At 29.2% G+C, this 20,734-nt stretch overlaps 7 protein-coding genes across 7 annotated transcripts; 3 read left to right on the forward strand and 4 right to left on the reverse strand.

Moving 5' to 3' along the window:
* Positions 1 to 1,975: 1,975 nt before the first annotated feature.
* On the reverse strand, positions 1,976 to 3,593 carry OCT59_000075 (uncharacterized protein). The gene is made up of 3 exons (XM_025327542.2): positions 3,242 to 3,593; positions 2,660 to 3,173; positions 1,976 to 2,586 (listed from the first exon to the last, which is right to left on the reverse strand). The coding sequence occupies exons 1-3, from the start codon at positions 3,509 to 3,511 to the stop codon at positions 2,432 to 2,434; spliced, it is 939 nt and encodes a 312-aa protein (XP_025170778.1). The 5' UTR covers positions 3,512 to 3,593; the 3' UTR covers positions 1,976 to 2,431.
* Positions 3,594 to 3,966: 373 nt separating this feature from the next.
* OCT59_000076 (uncharacterized protein) lies at positions 3,967 to 5,194 on the forward strand. The gene is made up of 2 exons (XM_025320716.2): positions 3,967 to 4,368; positions 4,449 to 5,194. Exons 1-2 carry the CDS (start codon positions 4,081 to 4,083, stop codon positions 4,944 to 4,946), a joined length of 786 nt encoding a protein of 261 aa, XP_025170777.1. The 5' UTR covers positions 3,967 to 4,080; the 3' UTR covers positions 4,947 to 5,194.
* Positions 5,195 to 5,263: 69 nt separating this feature from the next.
* On the reverse strand, positions 5,264 to 11,974 carry OCT59_000077 (uncharacterized protein; the record flags this gene model as incomplete). Its single annotated transcript, XM_066138581.1, has 29 exons — positions 5,264 to 5,659; positions 5,737 to 5,917; positions 5,996 to 6,056; positions 6,129 to 6,588; positions 6,664 to 6,759; positions 6,833 to 6,922; positions 6,993 to 7,055; positions 7,123 to 7,206; positions 7,280 to 7,342; positions 7,407 to 7,532; positions 7,614 to 8,462; positions 8,539 to 8,708; positions 8,789 to 8,857; positions 8,933 to 9,133; positions 9,214 to 9,303; positions 9,381 to 9,501; positions 9,573 to 9,617; positions 9,691 to 9,855; positions 9,933 to 9,991; positions 10,071 to 10,202; positions 10,277 to 10,359; positions 10,436 to 10,529; positions 10,616 to 10,776; positions 10,862 to 10,939; positions 11,016 to 11,131; positions 11,223 to 11,344; positions 11,413 to 11,518; positions 11,619 to 11,748; positions 11,916 to 11,974. 29 exons carry the CDS (start codon positions 11,972 to 11,974, stop codon positions 5,264 to 5,266), a joined length of 4,470 nt encoding a protein of 1,489 aa, XP_065988062.1.
* Positions 11,975 to 12,581: 607 nt separating this feature from the next.
* Positions 12,582 to 14,144, reverse strand: OCT59_000078 (Phosphomannomutase). Its single transcript, XM_025320715.2, has 8 exons — positions 14,045 to 14,144; positions 13,866 to 13,977; positions 13,726 to 13,802; positions 13,562 to 13,653; positions 13,427 to 13,489; positions 13,235 to 13,347; positions 13,040 to 13,155; positions 12,582 to 12,968 (listed from the first exon to the last, which is right to left on the reverse strand). Exons 1-8 carry the CDS (start codon positions 14,123 to 14,125, stop codon positions 12,864 to 12,866), a joined length of 759 nt encoding a protein of 252 aa, XP_025170773.1. The 5' UTR covers positions 14,126 to 14,144; the 3' UTR covers positions 12,582 to 12,863.
* A 176-nt stretch (positions 14,145 to 14,320) lies between these two features.
* OCT59_000079 (uncharacterized protein) lies at positions 14,321 to 15,894 on the forward strand (the record flags this gene model as incomplete). Its single annotated transcript, XM_025332528.2, has 6 exons — positions 14,321 to 14,483; positions 14,549 to 14,612; positions 14,687 to 14,727; positions 14,807 to 15,001; positions 15,085 to 15,714; positions 15,785 to 15,894. The coding sequence occupies 6 exons, from the start codon at positions 14,321 to 14,323 to the stop codon at positions 15,892 to 15,894; spliced, it is 1,203 nt and encodes a 400-aa protein (XP_025170772.2).
* A 12-nt stretch (positions 15,895 to 15,906) lies between these two features.
* Positions 15,907 to 17,984, reverse strand: OCT59_000080 (uncharacterized protein; the record flags this gene model as incomplete). The annotated part of the gene is made up of 7 exons (XM_025327541.2): positions 15,907 to 16,196; positions 16,273 to 16,433; positions 16,513 to 16,572; positions 16,688 to 16,767; positions 16,833 to 17,429; positions 17,499 to 17,582; positions 17,671 to 17,984. 7 exons carry the CDS (start codon positions 17,982 to 17,984, stop codon positions 16,158 to 16,160), a joined length of 1,335 nt encoding a protein of 444 aa, XP_025170771.1. The 3' UTR covers positions 15,907 to 16,157.
* A 247-nt stretch (positions 17,985 to 18,231) lies between these two features.
* Positions 18,232 to 20,178, forward strand: OCT59_000081 (uncharacterized protein; the record flags this gene model as incomplete). The annotated part of the gene is made up of 4 exons (XM_025320714.2): positions 18,232 to 18,537; positions 18,631 to 18,915; positions 18,986 to 19,359; positions 19,693 to 20,178. The coding sequence occupies 3 exons, from the start codon at positions 18,232 to 18,234 to the stop codon at positions 19,340 to 19,342; spliced, it is 948 nt and encodes a 315-aa protein (XP_025170770.1). The 3' UTR covers positions 19,343 to 19,359; positions 19,693 to 20,178.
* Positions 20,179 to 20,734: the final 556 nt, after the last annotated feature.

Consider the following 20,734-nt stretch of genomic DNA (forward strand, 5'->3'; position numbering starts at 1 on the left):
GTTGTCTCGTCGTTTCAAAATTGTGTAACCTTATTATCATAACTAAATCTGAGAAAGGTATATTGATACTAAATGATACACCATGAAAAAGAAGCGTTAGCTTCTGAAGACAAAAAAGAGGGTAAGAAGCGTGTATTAGAGGGTAGAAGGCAGTAGTAGTGTTAGCCTGTTAGGACGAAGAAAGGTAACAACAAAAACAAAAAACAAAGAATAGGAAAAAGTAGCAATTAGATAGTTTATTATTTTTATTTTAGTTAGATCTTTTAGACTAGAATGATTAGTTATAACGTAAATACTTTCTTGTTATTGTGTTTTGGCTAAGTGTTCTCGTTTTTGTATGTTATCAATTTTTTTTTTGATATTATAATAAAGAGAGTTACTAGTTAAAAAAAACCACCATTGTCTCGGAAAGAATTTGATTTTAATTTGATCACATGCATCTGTCGACTTTCATAAAGATGGGAAATTGAGCCTAAATGAACGGGATTGTTATGTTTAGGACTAAATTATTACAGTGACACCTCTCTAAGTGCACTCCCTTTGGAACCATAGTAAAAAAATAGTAGAATGTGCACTTAGAGAGGGTGTGCATTTATAGAGAGTAAAATATTAAGAGCTCTTATAAGTTGGGATCATAGTGCGTGCACTTATAGAGGGTGCACTTATAGAGGTGTCACAGTACTGTTATCTAAATTTCAAAACGAACAATGTTTACGTACAAATTATCAATAAATATCCAAATGTTCAGTAGTATTAGGAATCAAAGGTACCATTCGTGAAAACCGATCGAGAACAATGAGAAGCCTAGTAAATAAAGAAAACCGCAAAGTCTCATTTTCTGCAGCTATGAAAGGGCATTCATTCAATTTACTGTTAATTTTGGTTAGATCAAACATTCATTAAGAATTTTTTTTTTTCTAACATAAATGGTAGATCCTACGCGTCATATGTCATCCTCGAAATTTTGATGTTTCTAATTCAGTCGTCTGATCCTAAATTTCTTATTAAGAGCTTCGCCTTAATCCCATGGCTGTCTTATGTCTACACAGTATCTACTGTCTAACCCTAAGGTTATCGGTTGGCAGAAATGTAAGTAGGAGGAAGAACTGTCACTTAACTCTCAGGTGCGAATTTTGTGCTCCTAAAAGTAAGAACTTAATTTCAGTCCTCGGAGAACGAACTAGACTGGCAATTGTTCTCATTATTTGGTTTAACTACTTGTCTTGCATTTTTTGCATAATTATTTTACTATCATATTCTCACTTTTTGTTGGATAATTGGTTATTAATGCAGTTGTTATTAATCCTTTTTGCTATAGTTGTAAAATTGTAAAATCTTTGACTTGTCATAAAATAATATCTGCACATTTTATTCGACTATGTACTAGTGATGCAGATTAAGTCTACTATCGCACTCCTTTGGTTTCCTTTACTAATAGTGTTGCAAGCCTTGAGTCAATCAGTAATTTAAAGGAATTAGATATTAGAATACATATATAATCATATGTTTATTAACAGTTAAGTATACATGAAATCGAGCGAAAGGAATAGTTACTAGAGTTAATATATTACGAGAGCGAAGTGGATTACGAAGGTCGAAATGGATTACGAGATTTTAAAAGAAACAACTTAAGTTTTAAGGTAAGTTCAATGAATTATCTTGAATGAGAAATATTTTATTTACTTATTTTAGGCGCTAGAAAATAAGAACACAAGTGACTTTTAAAATTTTTTTATTTATGCAAGAATACGTAGAAATGTATAACTCAGTTTAAATGACGAGAGTACGTGAGATGAGCGCAGAACAATAGATGTAAAACAAAATAATATTTATGTCATTAGCGGAAATGTATGCAACAAGGTAAGAAATAATATTTGTTAATGGCAATGCAACGTCACCAACGGATCAGAACGAACCTACATTAAAGGTGAGTGACAGCTTTTATTCAAATGTGCTATTGTAATTGTTAAATATTCAGGATTTAGACAGTATGTACTTATTAGAAATTGTTTATTCTTTATAAATACATGAAATTTTAATTTATTCCTATACCGTGTTATGTGATTAATAAAGAGAAAAAATTTTTTATAGTAACAATGAAGATAACTGAAGTATGAATACTACGTGTACGATTAAGACGTCCATTTGAATTTGACAGAAAATTGAGACTTCTGAACGTCATGAAGAATTATGATGAATTAAAACGCCAATTCCATTTAGCAAGATTCATAACTCAAACGCCGATAAGTAATTTTCCAATTTGGAACGTTGCGATTACTAAATAATTTAGCAAAAGGATTGAATTTTAAATTCAATAAGTTACAATACGTATTCCAAAATAAAAAAGTAAAAAATTTGGTTTTTTTTTAGATTATCATAGAATCACCATCAACGTCATCTATATTGCTTAAATTAAATAAATTAAATATTCCTAGTGAATCTTTAAAGAAGCGTAATTAATTCCTACTAATTCCGCATTTTCAAAGTCCGAAAAGTTTTTAATTTCAATAACGGAAGATAAAATAGTCTTAACGTAAAAGTACATGGCAGCATAATAAGGTAAAAAGAATGGATTATATATTTTATCTATTTGAGATAAAAAAAAAGACATTTTAAGTAAGAATAAAGAAGAGAACATGGAATAAAGTTAAAGACTTACAGAATGTGTCACCAGCTTTATATTGTTTTTGTATCTTAAGATCATCTTGGTCTACCGTTAAATTTGTATTGAGGTAATATATGATAATTCCTGTAGTTATAAACGAGTAAATGGCTAAACCTAATCTATGTAAATGTAATCGAGTCCATTTTTTAAATCCAATAAATTTATTCGGAATCGTTAAAAGATCAATCCGACTATTTTCTTTAAAGAAATAACACACAAGAAATAATGGAGAATTCCACAAAGCAGTGAATGTCGCGGGATATCCTTGGCGTTTACATTCTATGAACAATAAGAATGCTAATATCGAAACAAAGGCTAGATATAATAATGATCCACCCACTAAACTCCAAGATAAAATGGATGTAGCACACACATCAAGATTAGATTGAGCATGTTCGGAATTACATCCTTTAAAAAATAGAATGCTCAAGGCATCGTCCGTTCCGATGTTTTTAGCGGCACTAGACACTATGTGGTAGCCGAAAAGTCCGGCATTACTAATAAACAACTGTAAACATAAAAAAAGTTATTCCTGAATCGAAATTCTATAAAGATTTCTTAGAAGAACTTACTTACTTCCCAATATGGAACAATCCTATTAATTATTTCCCCCTGTGGTATCACACGTCCTATTTCTGGTGACCTATACTGAAAACCTTTAGAATCAGTACCTGAGACTAAAGGTTTCTTGGTCGAATCATATTCTGACATTTTGCTTGGAACGTTACTAGAACTAGATTGAAAATATGAGCTTGACTGTGCATCTGTTTGGAGTCTATTATTATAAGAATCTTCTGTATAAGCTCCATAGCCACCTTTCGGATAATTCCGTTGTTGGCTGTCCATAATCGAAAGAACTGAAGAAATATTATTTTTGTACTTATTATATAAGAAGATAAATTCTAGATTTTATAAAAAGGAAGACAATAGTTTGATCCATTTTAATTTTTAATATTTTGAATAATAATATGAAAATATTTTAGTCCAAAAAAAGAATTATAAAGAAAATTTAATTTACTGTAGTAATATATAGAATACGGGGCATTTTGTCATTTTTGTGTGTCACCCGCTAAACCTAAATCGATACTTTCCGATTTAATGTATAGTGGGTATAGTGGCTTTTTTTGTTGGAAAGATCTATTGGAATTTTGGAAAGGTTCGGCAGAATAATCGCACATAAGAGAAAAGTTTAATAGAAGATCTGTATATTTGATGCGTCAAAACGAGATAATTTATTTCTTGGCAAAATTACTTAAACAGGTGTTATATATATATACGTCTGCATCTCTTTTTTTTTGATTACCAAAAAACAAAAAAACATTTCTTCCATATTAGTTCTTATAAGTTTACGTTTTCTTATTATTAAAAATTAATTACAATAATTACTATAAATTTTTCCTTATAAAATTTACACAATGCCTTGCGCTTCACACGTTTTACCTCCTCGGATTAAAATCCCAGAGATCGTTGTTACAAACACACTCATAGTTACTAATCTTGATCGAGAAGCTTTTATTCCTGAAAATCTTGCTGAACTTCGAGATCGCTTAGAACGACATGGAAAAATATATAAACTTGTGCCGATTAAGTCGTTCAATCGCATTCTTGCTATTTTTTATCAAACCAATGATGCAAAAACTGCCAAAAGATATTGCGACAGAGGAGAATTCTTAAACAAAGTTATACGTGTATATTATGGACAGGTGTGGCTTAATTCCTTTTTTTTCTTTAAAATTATCAAATTATAAATCAATTATTAACAATTTTTTGATTATATATGTAGCATACTCCCTTATATGACGAAATCGATAATTCAAGGCATCTTAATGTACCAGAGCTTGAAAGAAATTGGCTGGTATCCCCACCTTGTTCACCGCCAGTTGGATGGACTCAAATTAAAGAAGACCGTCCTAATTCTAACACTTTAGCTGATGATTTAGTTCATGCTCTAGCGCATGCTTCTTTGAACGCAAATTATTTTAAAAATCATGATGTTGATGATTTTTCTTTAAATGATAATTTTAATCAAGTTAACAACGAGGAGATTTCTAGAATGCAAAAACCAATATTGACTGTCGTTCCATGCGATTCAGATTCCAATCAAGGCAATGCTAAAGTTCCTCTCATCCTCATTCAGGATTGGGATAACTCGGAATCACAAGATACTAGAAAAACAAAGACACGAAATTTCAATATACAGCAAACCAAAGCACAACTTTATCCTACTTTGTTGCAACGTGCACCTACTCCAACTCCTAGACCTCCACTCCTCTTTTCGTAATTATTTAATTTTAATGTATTTATATATATATTTTTTTTTTAAACTTAGTAAATATAATTTTCGAAATAGACAAATATTTTATGAAAGTAGAATATATATATATTAAAGCTTAGATAAATTTTCATCGTTACTTTTTTAAAATCTTTGTTTAATAGCCGGTTAATTCTGTTATACAAAAATTTATTACAAAAAAAAGTAAAAAAGAACAAATAATAAATTTAAAAATTGATTTTTTTTAAAAAGTTTCTACGTGCAAGTTTAAATAGTGATTTCTTAATAGTATTAAAAAAGATGAGGTAACCAATAAATAATAAATGTTATGATAGGTCCGAATTTGATCGAGTGTTCTCTTTGGATTCTGATTCTGATTCATTAAATGTAAACAAATTTAAAATTGAACGTTTAATTGTCGAAGAAGTATCAGGAGGTGACGAAGGTGACGATCTATGTGCAGAAGACATTGAATAGGCACGCGTTGGCATACTTTGTATTCGGCTTCGTGTAGATACATCTGCTGTGGATGATGACATACTTAAATTTGCGTCGTTGCTCGTTGAAGTTAAATTAAGAGATGCACTCATGCGCGAAGATTTGTCAGAATCAGAACGTTTTCTAGAATGATGACTAGGTGTTGAAATATTCTGATACACTTCAGCACTTAGTGAATAATATTTAACACCATCTGGTAATTCATAGGGATTTGTTTCCGGATTCTATGCAAATTATTAATTTCAAGCTTAGAATTTAAACCTTTGAATTAATACGTGAAATAATCAATAATTAAACAAACCTTTATATCAACTATATGTTCAGAAATATCCACAATTCGCGCGACAATCCAATCTTTATTACGAATTATCGATTCAGTAGCGCGTAAAAAGTAATGCGGACAATTAATGTTAAAAGCAGCCCAAGGTTTTGCTGTTGAATTTCGAGTAGGCAAAAATAGTGCAAGGTCGCCATTCTTAAAGCTAATGAGTATTTGAAAAATGTTAAATTTAATTGATTTATATAATAATGATCAATAAATTAAATATTTATTTGCTTACTTTCGAAACGCGATTTTGTCCTTTGACTCTTGGTAGGATTTACGATATTTATGATATTTTTCTGTCAAATAATAAATTTGGTTGAAATCAAAATTGTAAAAAATGGTTAAATAAATCTTCCATTTGAACCTACCTCTGTTTGATTTACTCTCTTCTTGATATTTCTTTGCAAGATTCTCGGCGTCCTGAGGCGTTCGTCTAATCATATCGCAAACTTTACTAAGATTCACTTTTGTTGAGAGAGTAAGAAGTGTTGTATATTTATCCTTTGGCCATTCTATTGGTTCAATCAAAGAATCGGTTGAAAAAAATTTTCCTAAATCTTCAGCATAATAGCTATCTGATAGACGTGATTCAGTTGATTTAGGATTTCCTTTTTCCTCCTCAATTGATGTTAAACTAATTAATCTATTTTCGTCATTCAAAGGTAAAGCTAATCCCATAGCACTCATCAATGTCCGAATATTAATGTAATACTCCCATAGGTATTTGCTTAATATACGTGAAAATTCTGTTCGCTCTTTCAACTTTTGTTGCGTTTCGTCTAGAGACTTTTCTAACCTGATATTAGTAACTTTAGAATTTTCGAAAAGCTGTAAATAATAATTAGTAATTCATTAATTGATGTAGTCAAATAAATACATTTTGTAAACAATAATGTAACAAACCTGTTTTGTATCATGTAATTCCTGGGCCATGGATTTCGCTACACTACCGACTTTTTGTATCATATTTATAGGGTTTAAATTTGTTTCTAATTTTGCCTAAATTTTAAAATATCCAAGAAAAGTTATAATGGAAAGAAACGTATAATTTATTATGATAGTATAATTTTACCTGTTCAGTAGATTTAGATGAATCATAGGCAGTTACAATAGGCATATATTCCAGAATGGCTTCAGTGATGTTTTTGACCAACTTTTCAACCTATTGAAATTTAAATAATATTAATAAATAAAAAAAAAACTATTATGTCGATTAACACTAACAAAATTACCTGTTCTAAAGCCTTCATTTTTTCAGCATTTTCTTGTTCAGCAAGTTTGACTCTTTCACGTGTCTTAACAAAAAAAAAAATTAATAATTTAATTTAACTAAATGTTGTTCCTAATATTAAGAACATTCACCTTATCAAGCAGTTTTTCATATTCTTCGCGAGCTGAATTCATTCTGTCGAGGTTAGCCTTCCAACTTTCAATTTCGTTAAGTAACTGTAATACACAGATATAAGTATTTGGAAGAGAGAATTATCAAAATAGATTTCAATGATATTAAAATACTGACATTTTGCTTGTTTAATTCGTATTTTTGAATTGCTTCATCCTTTTCCTTTTGGAGTTCTTCAATCTATTTTCAAATAGGATTAGTATAATTTAGAATGTAATTATGTTAAAAAATGATGGTGATATACCTTTTTTTTCCAACGCTCTTCCACGGTTTCGATCTGTTCTTGCCCAAGCTGTTGGGCTTCTAACTCTTCGATTCTTTTATTCAACTCTGATTGGCCTTGTTTATACAAACTTTCCTTTTCTTCAAACTGCGAATTATAATAAATATATATAATTTACTGACCATGGTTTAGTGCTTAACACAATAAATAGTGCGAAAAGGAAAAAACCTTTAGTTTATATTCTTCAAATATAGCTTCTAATTTATTTTTTTCTGTCAAAATATCATTAAACTTCAATTCCAAGCTCGACTTTGATGCGTTTAGTATTTCTTTTTCTTTAATAATCCATTCATTTTCTTCACGTAATTTAACACATTTCCGATCTGATTCGCGTTGGACAGTATCTAAATCCCTTATTTTTTTCTCATATTCATCATGAAGTTTATGATTCTCTGATTTTGAATCTTGATATTTTTGTTTTAGATCCTTAATAATACTTTCCACATGTTCAGAATAAAAATTATCCTGTTCATTATTTCGAAGCTCAAGTGACACTTTTTCTAATTCGGCTATTTTTGCTTCTAATTCATCTATTTTTGCTTCTAGTTCACTTATTTTTGCTTCTAATTCAGTTATCTTTGCTTCCAATTCATTACATCGCATTTTTGATGAATCATACAAAGTTTGTAATTCATTAAAATTTGTGTGCAAATCTTCGTTTTCTTTCACTACAAGAGCATGTGAACTTTCAAATGTTAAAGCTTTCTCTTCAATTTCTTTTATAGCTTCATGACGTGATTCGAGTTCATTTATTCTCTTAAGTAATGTCTCTTTTTCATTAACAATTGCGTTGTAAGATGATTCTAAATTTTTATAACGCATTTCTAATTCATTTACTTTGTTTTCTTGCTTTTTCTTTTCGCTAACTTCAATAGCGTATGAGGATTCTAGATTCTGATAACGCGAAAGTAATTCTTCTTCCGTTATAGAATTCTCGGATTTTGTTTGAGAATTCTTGGCTGCCTGATAATTTTTGTGCAATATAGTTTCTAGATTTTTGATACGAGCTTCATACGCCTAATAGGTGAATAATTCTCAGTAAATTAAACACAAAATTAAAATTATGAATTGAATTAAAATTTTTAAATAAAACCTTTATTTTCTCTTCGGCCTTGTCTAATTGTTTCGTTTTCTCAAAATACAGATCCATGTTAACATCTATTTGTGGGGCGCTATCTTCAGAAAAACTTTGTCGCGAAGCCCTTTTGGAACGACGTCCTAATTGAGATGACATTGGTACGAGCTGTGGAGTTAATGTTCGACCTAAAATTAAGAAGAATTTTTTAATATCCATTCACTTCATTATAAAAATTTATTAACATTATATAACTAATGAAATATGCCTTCAATTGATGATATTGGACGCGATATTGTGCTGCCATTTCTGACGTTATCACTCTTTTCGGAGAGAACTATAAAAATTACCGGAAAATAAAAGTTATAATTAAGATAACAAGATACTAAATAATAACGTGCATTTGGCTTACAATTTTTCTCTACAATACGATCAAATTCGTGATTCATTCCCTCTATTTGGCTAACCAACTTCAACAATGCTGTCTGTAAACTTGCCAAAGAATCATTTTGCGGAGATTGTATTCGTGATGAAGCATTGAAAGTTGGAGAGCGATGAAAAGAAGCCTGAGACATTACTGTTGGACGAATTTCCTCTATAAAACTCAAAAAAGCTATTTATATAAAAAAAAAAGAATGCTATAAATCATAGTAAAGCATGAGGCGGAAAAGTAAGGGACCAGTAGATCATTACAATGTATATCTTCTGCTGTAAAAGACGGTAATTTATCCTCTTTAATATTAGCCGTAGATATGTCGCACATAGGAGGATTATCATCTAATGCTATAAAATTCGTCAGCAATAAAATCAATTAAATACAACTTCATGGTAAATTTTAAATTTAAATTTTTTAATTATACCCGGAATATTAATGGGAACATATTTTTTTACATCCGTTCTATAAGAATCACGCCTCTTCTGTTCTATATTACGAAAGTGGCCCATTATCTCAGCCATTTGTTGTGCTTTTGTAAGTATAAGCTAAAAAAAGTTATGAAAAATAAATTAATTGGGAATAAATAATAATAGTAGAGTATAATAACTGGACATACATTTGAATATTCTTTTCTTCTCACAATCTCAGCAATCGTCTTTGCCTAAATTTCAAAAAGACTTCAAGTCAATAATATTACTAAACATTAAGATTAAAAAAGCGAATATAATATTTACATAAGCAATTGGCATTTGGTGAACTTGATTTAAGTTTTTAAATTCTTGAGCTTTAGATTGAATGTCAGAATCCAATCTTCTTAACGAATCAGGAATACCAGCAATAGAAGATTCAAGACGTGATATTTGTTGTAAACTGGATATTAATGTTGAAGTCATAGCATTCTTTAAATTTTTTAATTAAATATTTAGAAAATAGTAAATTCCAAAATAAATAAATATATATATATTATAAGAAAAACCTTGCACTGAACAAGAAATTTCACTTGTTCGCGAATATATTGATCATATTTTTGCATTTCTATAAAAAAAATTACAATTGACGCGTGTAAGAACAAATTTTAATGCAGATAAAATATTATTAGATTAATGAGATATACCTGGCAAATATTCCTGTGAATGAATGTCGGAAAGATGGTCAAAAGCCTCAATTGACTTAATAGTTGTTGTGGATAAATTTTTGGTATTTGATTCAAGGATTTCTGTCACTTTACTTTGTACACGTGTGACGTCTTAAATAAAATAATTTTTTTTTTGGTAAAAGTTTGCTTCTATTAATTTTAATAATTAATAAATTAGAAATTACCTCTTTCCAGTTTTTGAGCAATTTGTGTTAGCTTATTATGGTATTCTCGAATATTATTTAATGCTGTTTCTATTTTAAGAAATCTGAGAGAAATATAGATTATCTAATCAATTAAACATGATTATTGAAAGATTATGGAGTAATATGAAAATTACGTACGAGCTATCAAATTTCTTCTTTTTTAACGTATCTGTACCTGATTGTACAGCACGAACCAGAGAAGTCAACTCTTGGACGCGATTGGAAATTTGGTCTGAAGATGGAACATGTTAATTTGGTAATAATATAATTATATGAAAGGCTAAGAAAAAACAAATCAGTATACAATAAGGAATTTACCATAGGCTTGTTTACCCTCTTTCGCCAATATTATAAGCTTGTCTTCAGCTATAAAATCAGCCAAGGTATAAGAATCTCTGTCATTCATTAAATTTCTTGCATCTTTTAACAATCCAGGGTGAATTGTGATACGCCGAAGCGTCTCAATATCAGTTGATAAACTAAAATGATTACATAATTATGAAAATTTAGCGCTTAAATATGTAATAATTATATAATAAGTTATATTATAGAAAGGTTAAAGACCTTTGAATTAGCCTGGTTTGTTTTGTTATTTCTTTTTCAGCAAATGTATAAACATCTTCATGAGCTTCAATTATAGAACTAAATTTACAAGGTAATATTATTGAAATTATTAAATAATTTTGAATAACCATTAACTTATTGGGCGCGTACAAACCGGCAATGGGAGTTGAGATTTGTGATGGCAACATCCAATGCCATTTGCTGAATCTTTTGTTCTTGATATAGCAGTTTACAAATTCCTGCATGTTTTTCAGCTGTCTTGACGAATAACTTGACAAATAATTGAAGGAATTTAAAAGATTATTAAATGAAACTTTCAAGTCAAATTCTCGAATAACACATCTCTAATAAAAATGTTCACCTGTCCTTGAGAGTGATGTGTTTGAAATAAATTGACATAAGCACCACATTCTTCGGATAAATTTATGTTATTCCAAGAACCACGATTTTGTAATCTTGTAAGAATATTTGACGCCGCAGGAGCTATAATTTAACAGAAAATTAGCATTAAATGGATAAAATATTGATATAAAAACTAGTTGTAGTTTTACCAATTATTGGAGGTTCCAGTGAAAGGCCTTCAACAAGTGGCGTTTGGTCATATGTATTGTTTACATCTAGAAGATCCCTATCGAAAAGAAATATAATGTACTCATCCTTATAAATAATTTATTAAATTTATTAAATGTATTAATTAAAATATAATTTACTCGATCAAATTAAAAAAAAAAAATCAAGTAAAGAATTTTGATTTTACCTTCCCAGTAGCCTTATTTGCATCATTTATCATTTCGGTTTTGAGTTGCAAGCCAAAACTTGTCATCAATATCTGTGAAGATATTGGTACACCACCCACTTGCTCTAGCTCCGCTTTAAGGTCGCCCAAACTAGATATTAATGGATCAATCAATTTACGTTCATAAATAAAAATCATGGAACAATCAATAGTATATCATTATTTTAATTTAAGACTTAATCGCGAAAAAAGAGAGTCACTATAGGTTCTAACCTTCACTAAAACAACTATTGTATGAAAAAAAGTTGAAAAACATACCTCTCAAAAGACTTTCGTACTTGAATTCGTTTCCCTGTTTCTGCCCGATAAATTTTCATAATGAACAAAAAAGAACCAAAAAAAAAAAAATAATAATAATAAAAGGTCAAGAATCAAAAAAAATAGTTGCAGTTTTCAGAACGGCTTATAAATTACTAAATTTGAAAATCTCGGATTTTTGAAAACAATAATCATCAAGTATTCCGAAAATTTACCAAATGTAGTTTTCATACACCTTAGCGTTGCCCAAAACTTATATTCTTATATTTAAAGTTACCAAATTAGGCGAAGAACCAATGAATTTATAAATCAACGTGACTCCAAATGAATGTTTCTGTACATTCTAAAATGTTACTTTTTCCAGTAAGTAATATAACTAAAAAAATTTATTGTTTCCTAAATAATTTTAGGTGAAATTCCGAGAATAGTAATTTTATTAGATGATGATTCATTGACAGATTTTCGAATAATCGTCTTTTTTGTGCAATATCCCGCTTTTTTTTTTCAAAAATGTAATTATTTCAAAATACCTTTTTTTTTTTAAAAAAAACGAGGTGTTGCATATTTTTAAAGTCAGCTAATTTTGAGCATTATCTCCACTTGTTTGAATAGATTCTATTTGCTAATAAGCACAAATTAGTTAATTTTTAAAGAATTCGAATTTTTAATAGGAAAGTGTCTCAGATACACTTAATAAGGTAAATATTCATTTATTTTTTTTTATGAGAAAACATTTTTGAAGAAATTAAATTAGTTGACTCATACTTGGCAACAGTGCATTAAAATATAATCTTCAGAATAAAATGTAAGAAAAGATTAAGCGACATATTAAATAAAATGTATCATTAAAAGATTAGAAAAATTTAAATTAATTAAAATTTTTCTATTATTAATTTAATTCTGATATCCTAAAAATTTTTCCTTATAAACTTATTAAATTATCTTCTATTAGATATTAAATATTTCTTTTAATTTCTTTACGGTTTCACCAGGATTATTAACAGAATGTCCTGTAACTTTAGGATGAGTATAAATTTCATAATCGTTTCCTCCCTGCGAAATAAAAGTTCATAAATTTACAAATTATTTAAAACTTTTAAAGTAAACATCAGCAATTCTTTTACCTCATAAGTTTTATCACCAAAAAAGTGAATTGTTTTAAATCCTTCAGCTTCAATATGTTTGAGACAATAAGTTTTATCCCATCCAGTAGGGAACACGTCGAAAGATATTTGTCCTCCTTTTATTTTGAATAAAGAATTAATAAAAAAATAAAAAAAATAATAAAAGATTTTATTTTTTTTCATTTGATTGTATACCAATTGAAAATGTCAAAGAATAATCGGAGAAAGCATTTTTCAACGCTAATACGAATTTAGTTCGGATATTATGAATTTTGTCATACGCCTCGAATTCGGCCCGTTCTTTCATACTATAAAAAAGAGGAAAATAAGATACTTTATCAATATATATAATTTCTTTCAAATTCTTTTAAAAATGATTTTCCCAACCTGCAGTTTCTTCCAATTGGTGAAACATTTATCATTCCATTTCTGAATTCTACGAAACATCCACTAAACAAAAGTAAATTTATAAACTGAAGATATTGAACTTCATTTAATAAATATTTGTTAATCCCATCTTACCGTTTTTTTGGAAGATCAAGATCGGCGATGTACTTCAAAATGAAATTGACCAACTTAGTATATTTTTCTTCGCCTATCCATTCAATAAAACTCTAAAAGAAATATGTACATAGTAATTATTTAAACATAATGAATTCAATCATTTGAAATTTTCGACATTATACTTGAGATGCAAGCTGTTTTCCTGATCTATAAGCCGTAAGTCCATTTTCCGAGAATGCAAAATCGAATTCATTAATACCTATTAAGAAAGTTAATTAATTCCAATTATTTGGAGAAAAAAAAATAAAATATTTCTACATACAATTTGGGCCAAGTTGTTCTAATTGCTTCGAAATATCAGAACCGCCAACGAAACCAATAACAACCTTCTTTTTCAAAGCTTTAAGTATTTCTGTGACTTCGGGTGTCACGTCCTGTAATTAAAATAAACTAGCCTTTAACTAATGAATTTAATTTTTTTAAAAAAGGAATTTAACTAACCCTACGAGCTGGAGTCAAAGTACCATCCACATCAAACAAAACAATAGTATCAGGATGCTCACGATCTTGCCAATCTGCCATTATAGAAACGGAATAAAAGAAAATTAATTTTTACATTTGTGATCTACATAAATATTTTTTTTCTGCTACACAAGACAATTTTATTTTAGAAACAAATAAAAGTGCATCATATTTGTTTGTGTTACCAAATTGACTATTAACCTTATTAATATTAATATACAGCAACTTTAAAATTACGTAAATTTATTTTTACTAATGTCATATTTTCAAGATTACGTTCGAAGCCCTGGAACAACTTACCATGAACCTCTAACTCACTCCATCCCGAAACTTAAGCCACTAAACGTAGCTTCTTGCTGTTCTTCTTGTGGTATCACATTTCGCTTGTTCCGTCCAAAATATAACTGTTATAATTGTGGTAATTATTCAAATTCTTATGGTCTTTTTACATGAATCATTAACTAATTATTATTTTATTTATAGGTAATGTAACTTGCGGACGTTGTTCTAGTAATGGAACTGAAATACCAAAATTTGGTTATTTCGAGTAAGTGATTCTTTCACGTCTAATATAATTTAAACGTTTTTTCAGTTTTTAATAAAAAAAAAAAATGATGCCAGACCCGTGCGTACTTGTGATCTGTGTTATAGTTATTTGAAAGGTAAACTAACTAATTACGTGCTATTAAAGGTATATAATTGATTTTTAAAGACTAAATATTTATTTTAATATTTATATAGTAATGAAAATGAATCGATCACAACTTGCCAGATTACCAACCAAAACGCTGCGAGAATATATTTCGGCATATAATCTCCCATGTCATAATATTATTGAAAAAGATGATTTAATTGATGTTATCATGGCACATATACCATTGGAAGAACGTTATGAAGTTTATTATCGAGATCATTATCCAACATTTCATGTAGCTGGTAAGATTGGTTTGCCATTTGGAGAAATTGATATTTATGGAATTCAATTTTTATAGCAATCGATTATTACAATTTTAATTTAGCAGCGTCTGACACTCAACCAAGTGCTCGTACCGAAACTCAAAACAATACTGGTTATACAAGATCTCATACAGTACCTCATTCTCAATCTCGATCTCAACCTCATCCTCAATCTCGATCCCATCCTCGATCCCAACCTCAACCTCAACCTCAATCTCAACCTCAACCTCAACCCCAATTTCAACCTCAACCTCAACCTCAAACTCAACCCCAATTTCAACCTCAACCTCAACCTCAACCTCAACCTCAACCTCAACCTCAGCCTCGATCTCGACCTCAACCTCAATCTCAACCTCGATCTCAACCTCAACCCCAACAACCTTTACCACAACGTCAACAAAATCATAAACAATCACAAAATCCTTCTCATACAGCCCCAATCTCACTCCAAACTATTATTAGAGATAAAGTGGATGTATCCCAATTATCTGTTAAGACTATTAAAGGAATTCTCAAAGAAAATTGTATTGATTACTCCAAAATGGTTGAAAAATATGAGTTAATTGAACGCATGGAAATTTTGATTAAGTGGGCAAAGCATGAGATGTCAAGTAAAGCAGGTGAAATTTCTGATGATGGATTATGTAGAATTTGTTGTGATGCACAATCAAACTGTTTATTTATGGATTGTGGTAAGTTGAAAAATATTAAAAAATGTAATATGTGAATCGTAAAAATTTATTTTTTTTATTATATATTTAGGACATATGTGCACTTGCTTGGATTGTGGAAAGAAACTGGAGGAAACTAAAAATGAATGTCCAATTTGTAGAGAGACAATCATCAAAATAATCCGAGTTTTTAGGGCATAATGGCTCATTATTAAAACTTTATAGAATTTAGATTATAAATAATTTAATTATAAGAGCGATTATAGATGATGGATTAAAATGAAAGAAAAATAATTAATTTTAGTTAAAATTCTGGCTTTTGAATTAATATTACCGTTGATATTAAAAGTTTCCAATTGTAATTATCATAAAAAAGTAGTAGTAAATATAAACACACCTACTATGTATAATTTTTTTTATAGAATACATATCAATTATATAGAATTAATTACAAATTAAATTATTTATCCATAGTTATTTAAAGCTTTTACGGCAATTTCACCCTACAATAAAAAAAGTAAAAAAAAAAGAGAATTAATATTATAATTCTTGATAGAAATCATCTTTAACAATACATACAATAGCAACGAAAACCGCAATAACGATCAGCCAAATAATAATCCATGTAATTCTGGTCATATTTGAATTACCAATATCCTCACGCAACATATCTAATAAGTCACTGATGATACTACATCGTTCATTTAAAAGTTTTACGCGTTGAGGTATTTCAAGATAAGCTAATTCAAGAACAAAAATCCGTAAGTATTAATTAGATTTTTAAAAGAACCAAAATAAATTTATAAAAATAACAAATACATCTAATAGCATTATATAATGGTTCTAGGGATGGTTCGGACCAAAATATTTCCGGAGTATCTATATAAATGCAAATTTAACATGTTAAGTTCAAAGACACCGAAAAAATCACGATCACGTGGCTACAAATCTTGCGCCGAATTTATCACGTGATTGGGCCTAGAAATGAGCTCACCTAACACATTTGATACTAAATTTACATCCATACGTAACTTGAACAATCCTCCACTTAACTTCGTAACTTGAACTCGATCTCTGAATATCATAAATTTATAATTCTTCATTAACGATAATCATAAACAATAATAGTCTAAACTTACAAATTTAATCTTCCGGTTTGTGCCAACATTTTAGGTATAAGCTTGGTTCTCTCGATAGTGTTATCCATTTGCCATTCATATAAAGATAATTTTGTGCTTTGACTTATTGCATGACTAATCGTCAATTTGATCATATGATGATCAGTCTTTAATGTTATCATGTCATTAAATATCCTAGGCTGTCTATTAGATTCAATATCATATTGAAAATGAAATGTTTCAACTTCCAAGTCGTCCTTTCTTAGAGGACGAACCGCAACTCCAGATCTAGCAATATCATTAAGTAACGAGTGTTCTTGTTCTTCCGTAAAATTCCAAATCACTGCAACTCCATAATCAAAGTAAAAAACTTCACCAAGATTAGTTAAAGGATCTATAGGCTTTGTTGTAAACGCATCTGCTCCAGAACGTTCTTCAAGATTTTCGTCCATTGAAAAATACTGAGATATATCATTATTATTTTCATAATTCTCAATCTGCCTATCAATGAATGTATGTCCATTCGGAGACTGTACGGCAAACGATGACGCGATTTCGGTATTTTCTCCAGAAACTAAAGGAAAATGATATGGTGAATATAAGCATTCATCATAAAACCTAAAAAAAAATATTATATATTATAAAATTATTTTATAGAAACAAATAAAAATGTTATATTATAAATACTTCGGTTGAACATTATGCTCTTTTCTAAGGAATTCCATCAAAATTCCAAGATAAAAGCCTTCTGCAATGCAATATGCTGTTACTCTTAAAAATAAAATATTTATGATCAAATCCTTTAAATAAAAACAAATTCATTAAAATAAACAATAATAGAATTTGAACAAATTTTTACCTAGGATAATGTTTATTATCCCTAACTTCCTTCGTCAATCTTTCAGCTACAGGCATCTCATCTTCAGAAGCCTCGTCATTTGAAGCTGGTATGATTTCTTCTTCGGGTAATAAAACTAATTTCTGCGATGTTTTTGTTGTTCGTAAAGGCTGTGTATGTTTCGTACGACTACTACTAGAAACCGCATTCGATGTTTGAGCTGGAATTAGCAAAGGTTTTTTAATTCTTATTTGTGGTGAGCTAGTAGAACCTATCGTTTCTGCTTGAAATCTATAAGGACTACTTGGAGTGAGTTCGATTGATACATCGGACATTTTTTGAATTCTCGTTTTTTTTAAAATAAAAATGATAATCAAAAAAATATTATAAATACTGACGATGTCTGTCGATCATTACCTATTTATTAACAGTAGATATGCATGCCGGCATGTCGGCAAAAGATTACAATAATCTCTTGAAAATATCGTTCAAAGATTATTTTATATTATTGATTTCTTTATTTTATTATCCATAATTATTTGTAAATTTTTTTTTTATAATTTTTAAAAAATTTAACTAATAATGTCTGCTATTAGACAAGAACTAGTGCAATCAGCAATTAATTTTCTTAAAGATCCACAAGTTCAGAACTCTCCGCTACAAAAGCGTGTAGCTTTTCTAGAATCCAAAGGGTTAACTTCAGATGAAATAGAAGAAGCAATGAGACTAGTAAAGGGTGGCTCACCGAGCGTTGCAGCACCGCCTCCACCATCCAATCAAGTTGTTATTGCGCAACCACCACCAGTTTCAAGAATGGATTGGCGAGATTTTTTTATCGCTGCAGTTTTGATTGGAGGTATTGGATATGCAATAGTGGAAGTCGCGAAGGTTATATTAATTTTTTTTTTATTTACTTTCATGGAATTGTGTATAATTAATTTATATATTTAAAATCTAATACTTTAACACTTGATTATATAGAGATATATATTACCTTTATTAAAAACACCTACAGCGAATGAACTTGAACGGGATAAGCAAGCACTTAATGACCAATTTACAGCCGCTTCTGAGACACTTGATATTGTAAAATCCGATACACAAATTGCCAAAAAAACTATTGAAGAACAAGCATATAGAATGAAAGAGTCATTAGAGACGCTAGATAAGATGATGAATGATATTAAACAACAAGAAGTAAAAAGGGAAGCTGATATGAAAATTTTAAAAGAAGAAGTAGATGCTATCAGAGAATTGATACCAAAGGTATTACACCTTTATAAAGGAAAATTATTTTAAATAAATGGGCAATTTTAACATTTTTATTGTCAATTAGCTTCTTGAAAAATCCAAGGATTCGCAGAGTCAATCACTTTCAGAATTACAACAAGAACTTAAATCGTTAAAATCTCTTCTTCTTAATCGAAGACCCAACTCAACAATTGGAACAACTACAACCGAGACATTAGCTTCACCAACATCACTAACAACATCACCCATGTATAATACAATAATACCGCCCGTTTCGTCACCTTTTCCTGGAGTGACGACAAGTCGACCATCAATTCCGCCCTGGCAAATGGGTACGAACAACACTTCCACAATTAAGGTTCCGGTAGAACAAACCTCAAGTGAACAAAATGGAACCAGTACCGCATTAACAAGCGACGGTGCTGAAAATAATGCGCATTAATTTATTAGAAATGTATTGTATGTGAGATTTTTTAAATAAGAAATTGCACATATATACAGATATATCTAGTACTAGCAAGAACAGTAAAAAAAAGGATGCCAATTTTTTTTCTTTCTTGTTAAGCGTGACTTGTAGTATCTTGAGATATGAATAATCGATAAAATATATTTTTTACTTGTATTACATGCATTATTATTTTGGAACCTCTTATTAAATATATGTATATATATATTTGTATATATTTTGTGTATAATATATAAATATATATATATATTTTTTTTTTGGTTTTTTTTTTTTATGATAAACTTATTCTCAAAAGATATTGTTATCCTTTTTGAAAAATTATTTAGGCGATCTATTTAGGTATTTTGTTGTAAAGGCCTTTGCTGAACCGTCTGAAGATGATGAATGAAGATAGTTCAATTGACTAAATAATAATCGACCCAAAAAAATGAAGTGCAACAGAAACAAAGAGATTGACAATGAATAGAGTCCGTACTTTATGGATTATTTGTATTTCGTATATACAAAAACCATCGAAAAAAGAATCATTCCGTTTACGAGGCTTCCTCTTTCAGCTTTTACTTCTATACCTTAAATCCTTAATGTACCTAAATAATCAAGTGATGGTTCATTTGATTCCATATCGAAAGAATGACTTTCAACTCGAAGCTGATAATTCTCAATTATAGTAATATAAAATTTCGAACTTTTTTATATAATCATCATAAAATAAGTCATATGACTTTAAGTTAATGACCATTGTATAATAGTAATAGATTTAAATAATAATAATAAACGATATAACAAATTTTTTTTTTTATACGTAATACTTTAAAAATTTAGTCTTACATATTAATATAAATTTATTATTTGATCTTTTGGATATAGACGGAATTTCCTGTAATAACTGATCAGATCATCACAGAAAAGGTAACAGGTAAATTTATTTTTATTCTTGTACTATTTATTGGTTCTTTTCTCACGTATTTAAATAAAACAATGATTAATTTGGTGTGCAATGATTGAATGATACATGTGAATATATTATTAACTTTTTGGAATCTTGGAGTTTTTATAACCAGAAATATTCCACAAATTTACATATCAAGAAAAAACAACGGATTGATAAGTTATTCTACTAACCTAAACATACGATTTTTCTTTTTTTTTTTAAAAAAAAATGATTCACATAATAGGTCAAATTAATTTATGATGTAATAAAGTATGTAAGTACGTAAAATCAAATACATTATTAATCGATATTCTACATGTTTCTATACAGCCAAGAATTCGAAAAGAAGAAGTAATTGATTATAACTTTTATGATATAACAACAAAGAATATTTAATTAATATTACTTATTACGGGCTATCATTATACAATACAAAT

Source organism: Rhizophagus irregularis, chromosome 1 (assembly GCF_026210795.1).
Source record: "Rhizophagus irregularis chromosome 1, complete sequence".
Taxonomy (NCBI): Eukaryota; Fungi; Glomeromycota; class Glomeromycetes; order Glomerales; family Glomeraceae; genus Rhizophagus; species Rhizophagus irregularis.

What these genes read in the sequence shown, in the direction of transcription:
- OCT59_000078 (XM_025320715.2), bottom strand. Translation starts at nt 14,125, where the DNA reads ATGGCAGATTGGCAAGATCGTGAGCATCCTGATACTATTGTTTTGTTT. An exon ending in CTTTGACTCCAGCTCGTAGG is followed by an intron (nt 13,978 to 14,044) that starts GTTAGTTAAATT and finishes TTTTAATTACAG; the next exon opens with GACGTGACACCCGAAGTCAC. An exon ending in CTTGATCTTCCAAAAAAACG is followed by an intron (nt 13,490 to 13,561) that starts GTAAGATGGGAT and finishes ACTTTTGTTTAG; the next exon opens with TGGATGTTTCGTAGAATTCA.
- OCT59_000076 (XM_025320716.2), top strand. Translation starts at nt 4,081, where the DNA reads ATGCCTTGCGCTTCACACGTTTTACCTCCTCGGATTAAAATCCCAGAG. An exon ending in TACGTGTATATTATGGACAG is followed by an intron (nt 4,369 to 4,448) that starts GTGTGGCTTAAT and finishes TTATATATGTAG; the next exon opens with CATACTCCCTTATATGACGA.
- OCT59_000075 (XM_025327542.2), bottom strand. Translation starts at nt 3,511, where the DNA reads ATGGACAGCCAACAACGGAATTATCCGAAAGGTGGCTATGGAGCTTAT. An exon ending in GGATTGTTCCATATTGGGAA is followed by an intron (nt 3,174 to 3,241) that starts GTAAGTAAGTTC and finishes TTATGTTTACAG; the next exon opens with TTGTTTATTAGTAATGCCGG. An exon ending in TAAAGCTGGTGACACATTCT is followed by an intron (nt 2,587 to 2,659) that starts GTAAGTCTTTAA and finishes TATCTCAAATAG; the next exon opens with ATAAAATATATAATCCATTC.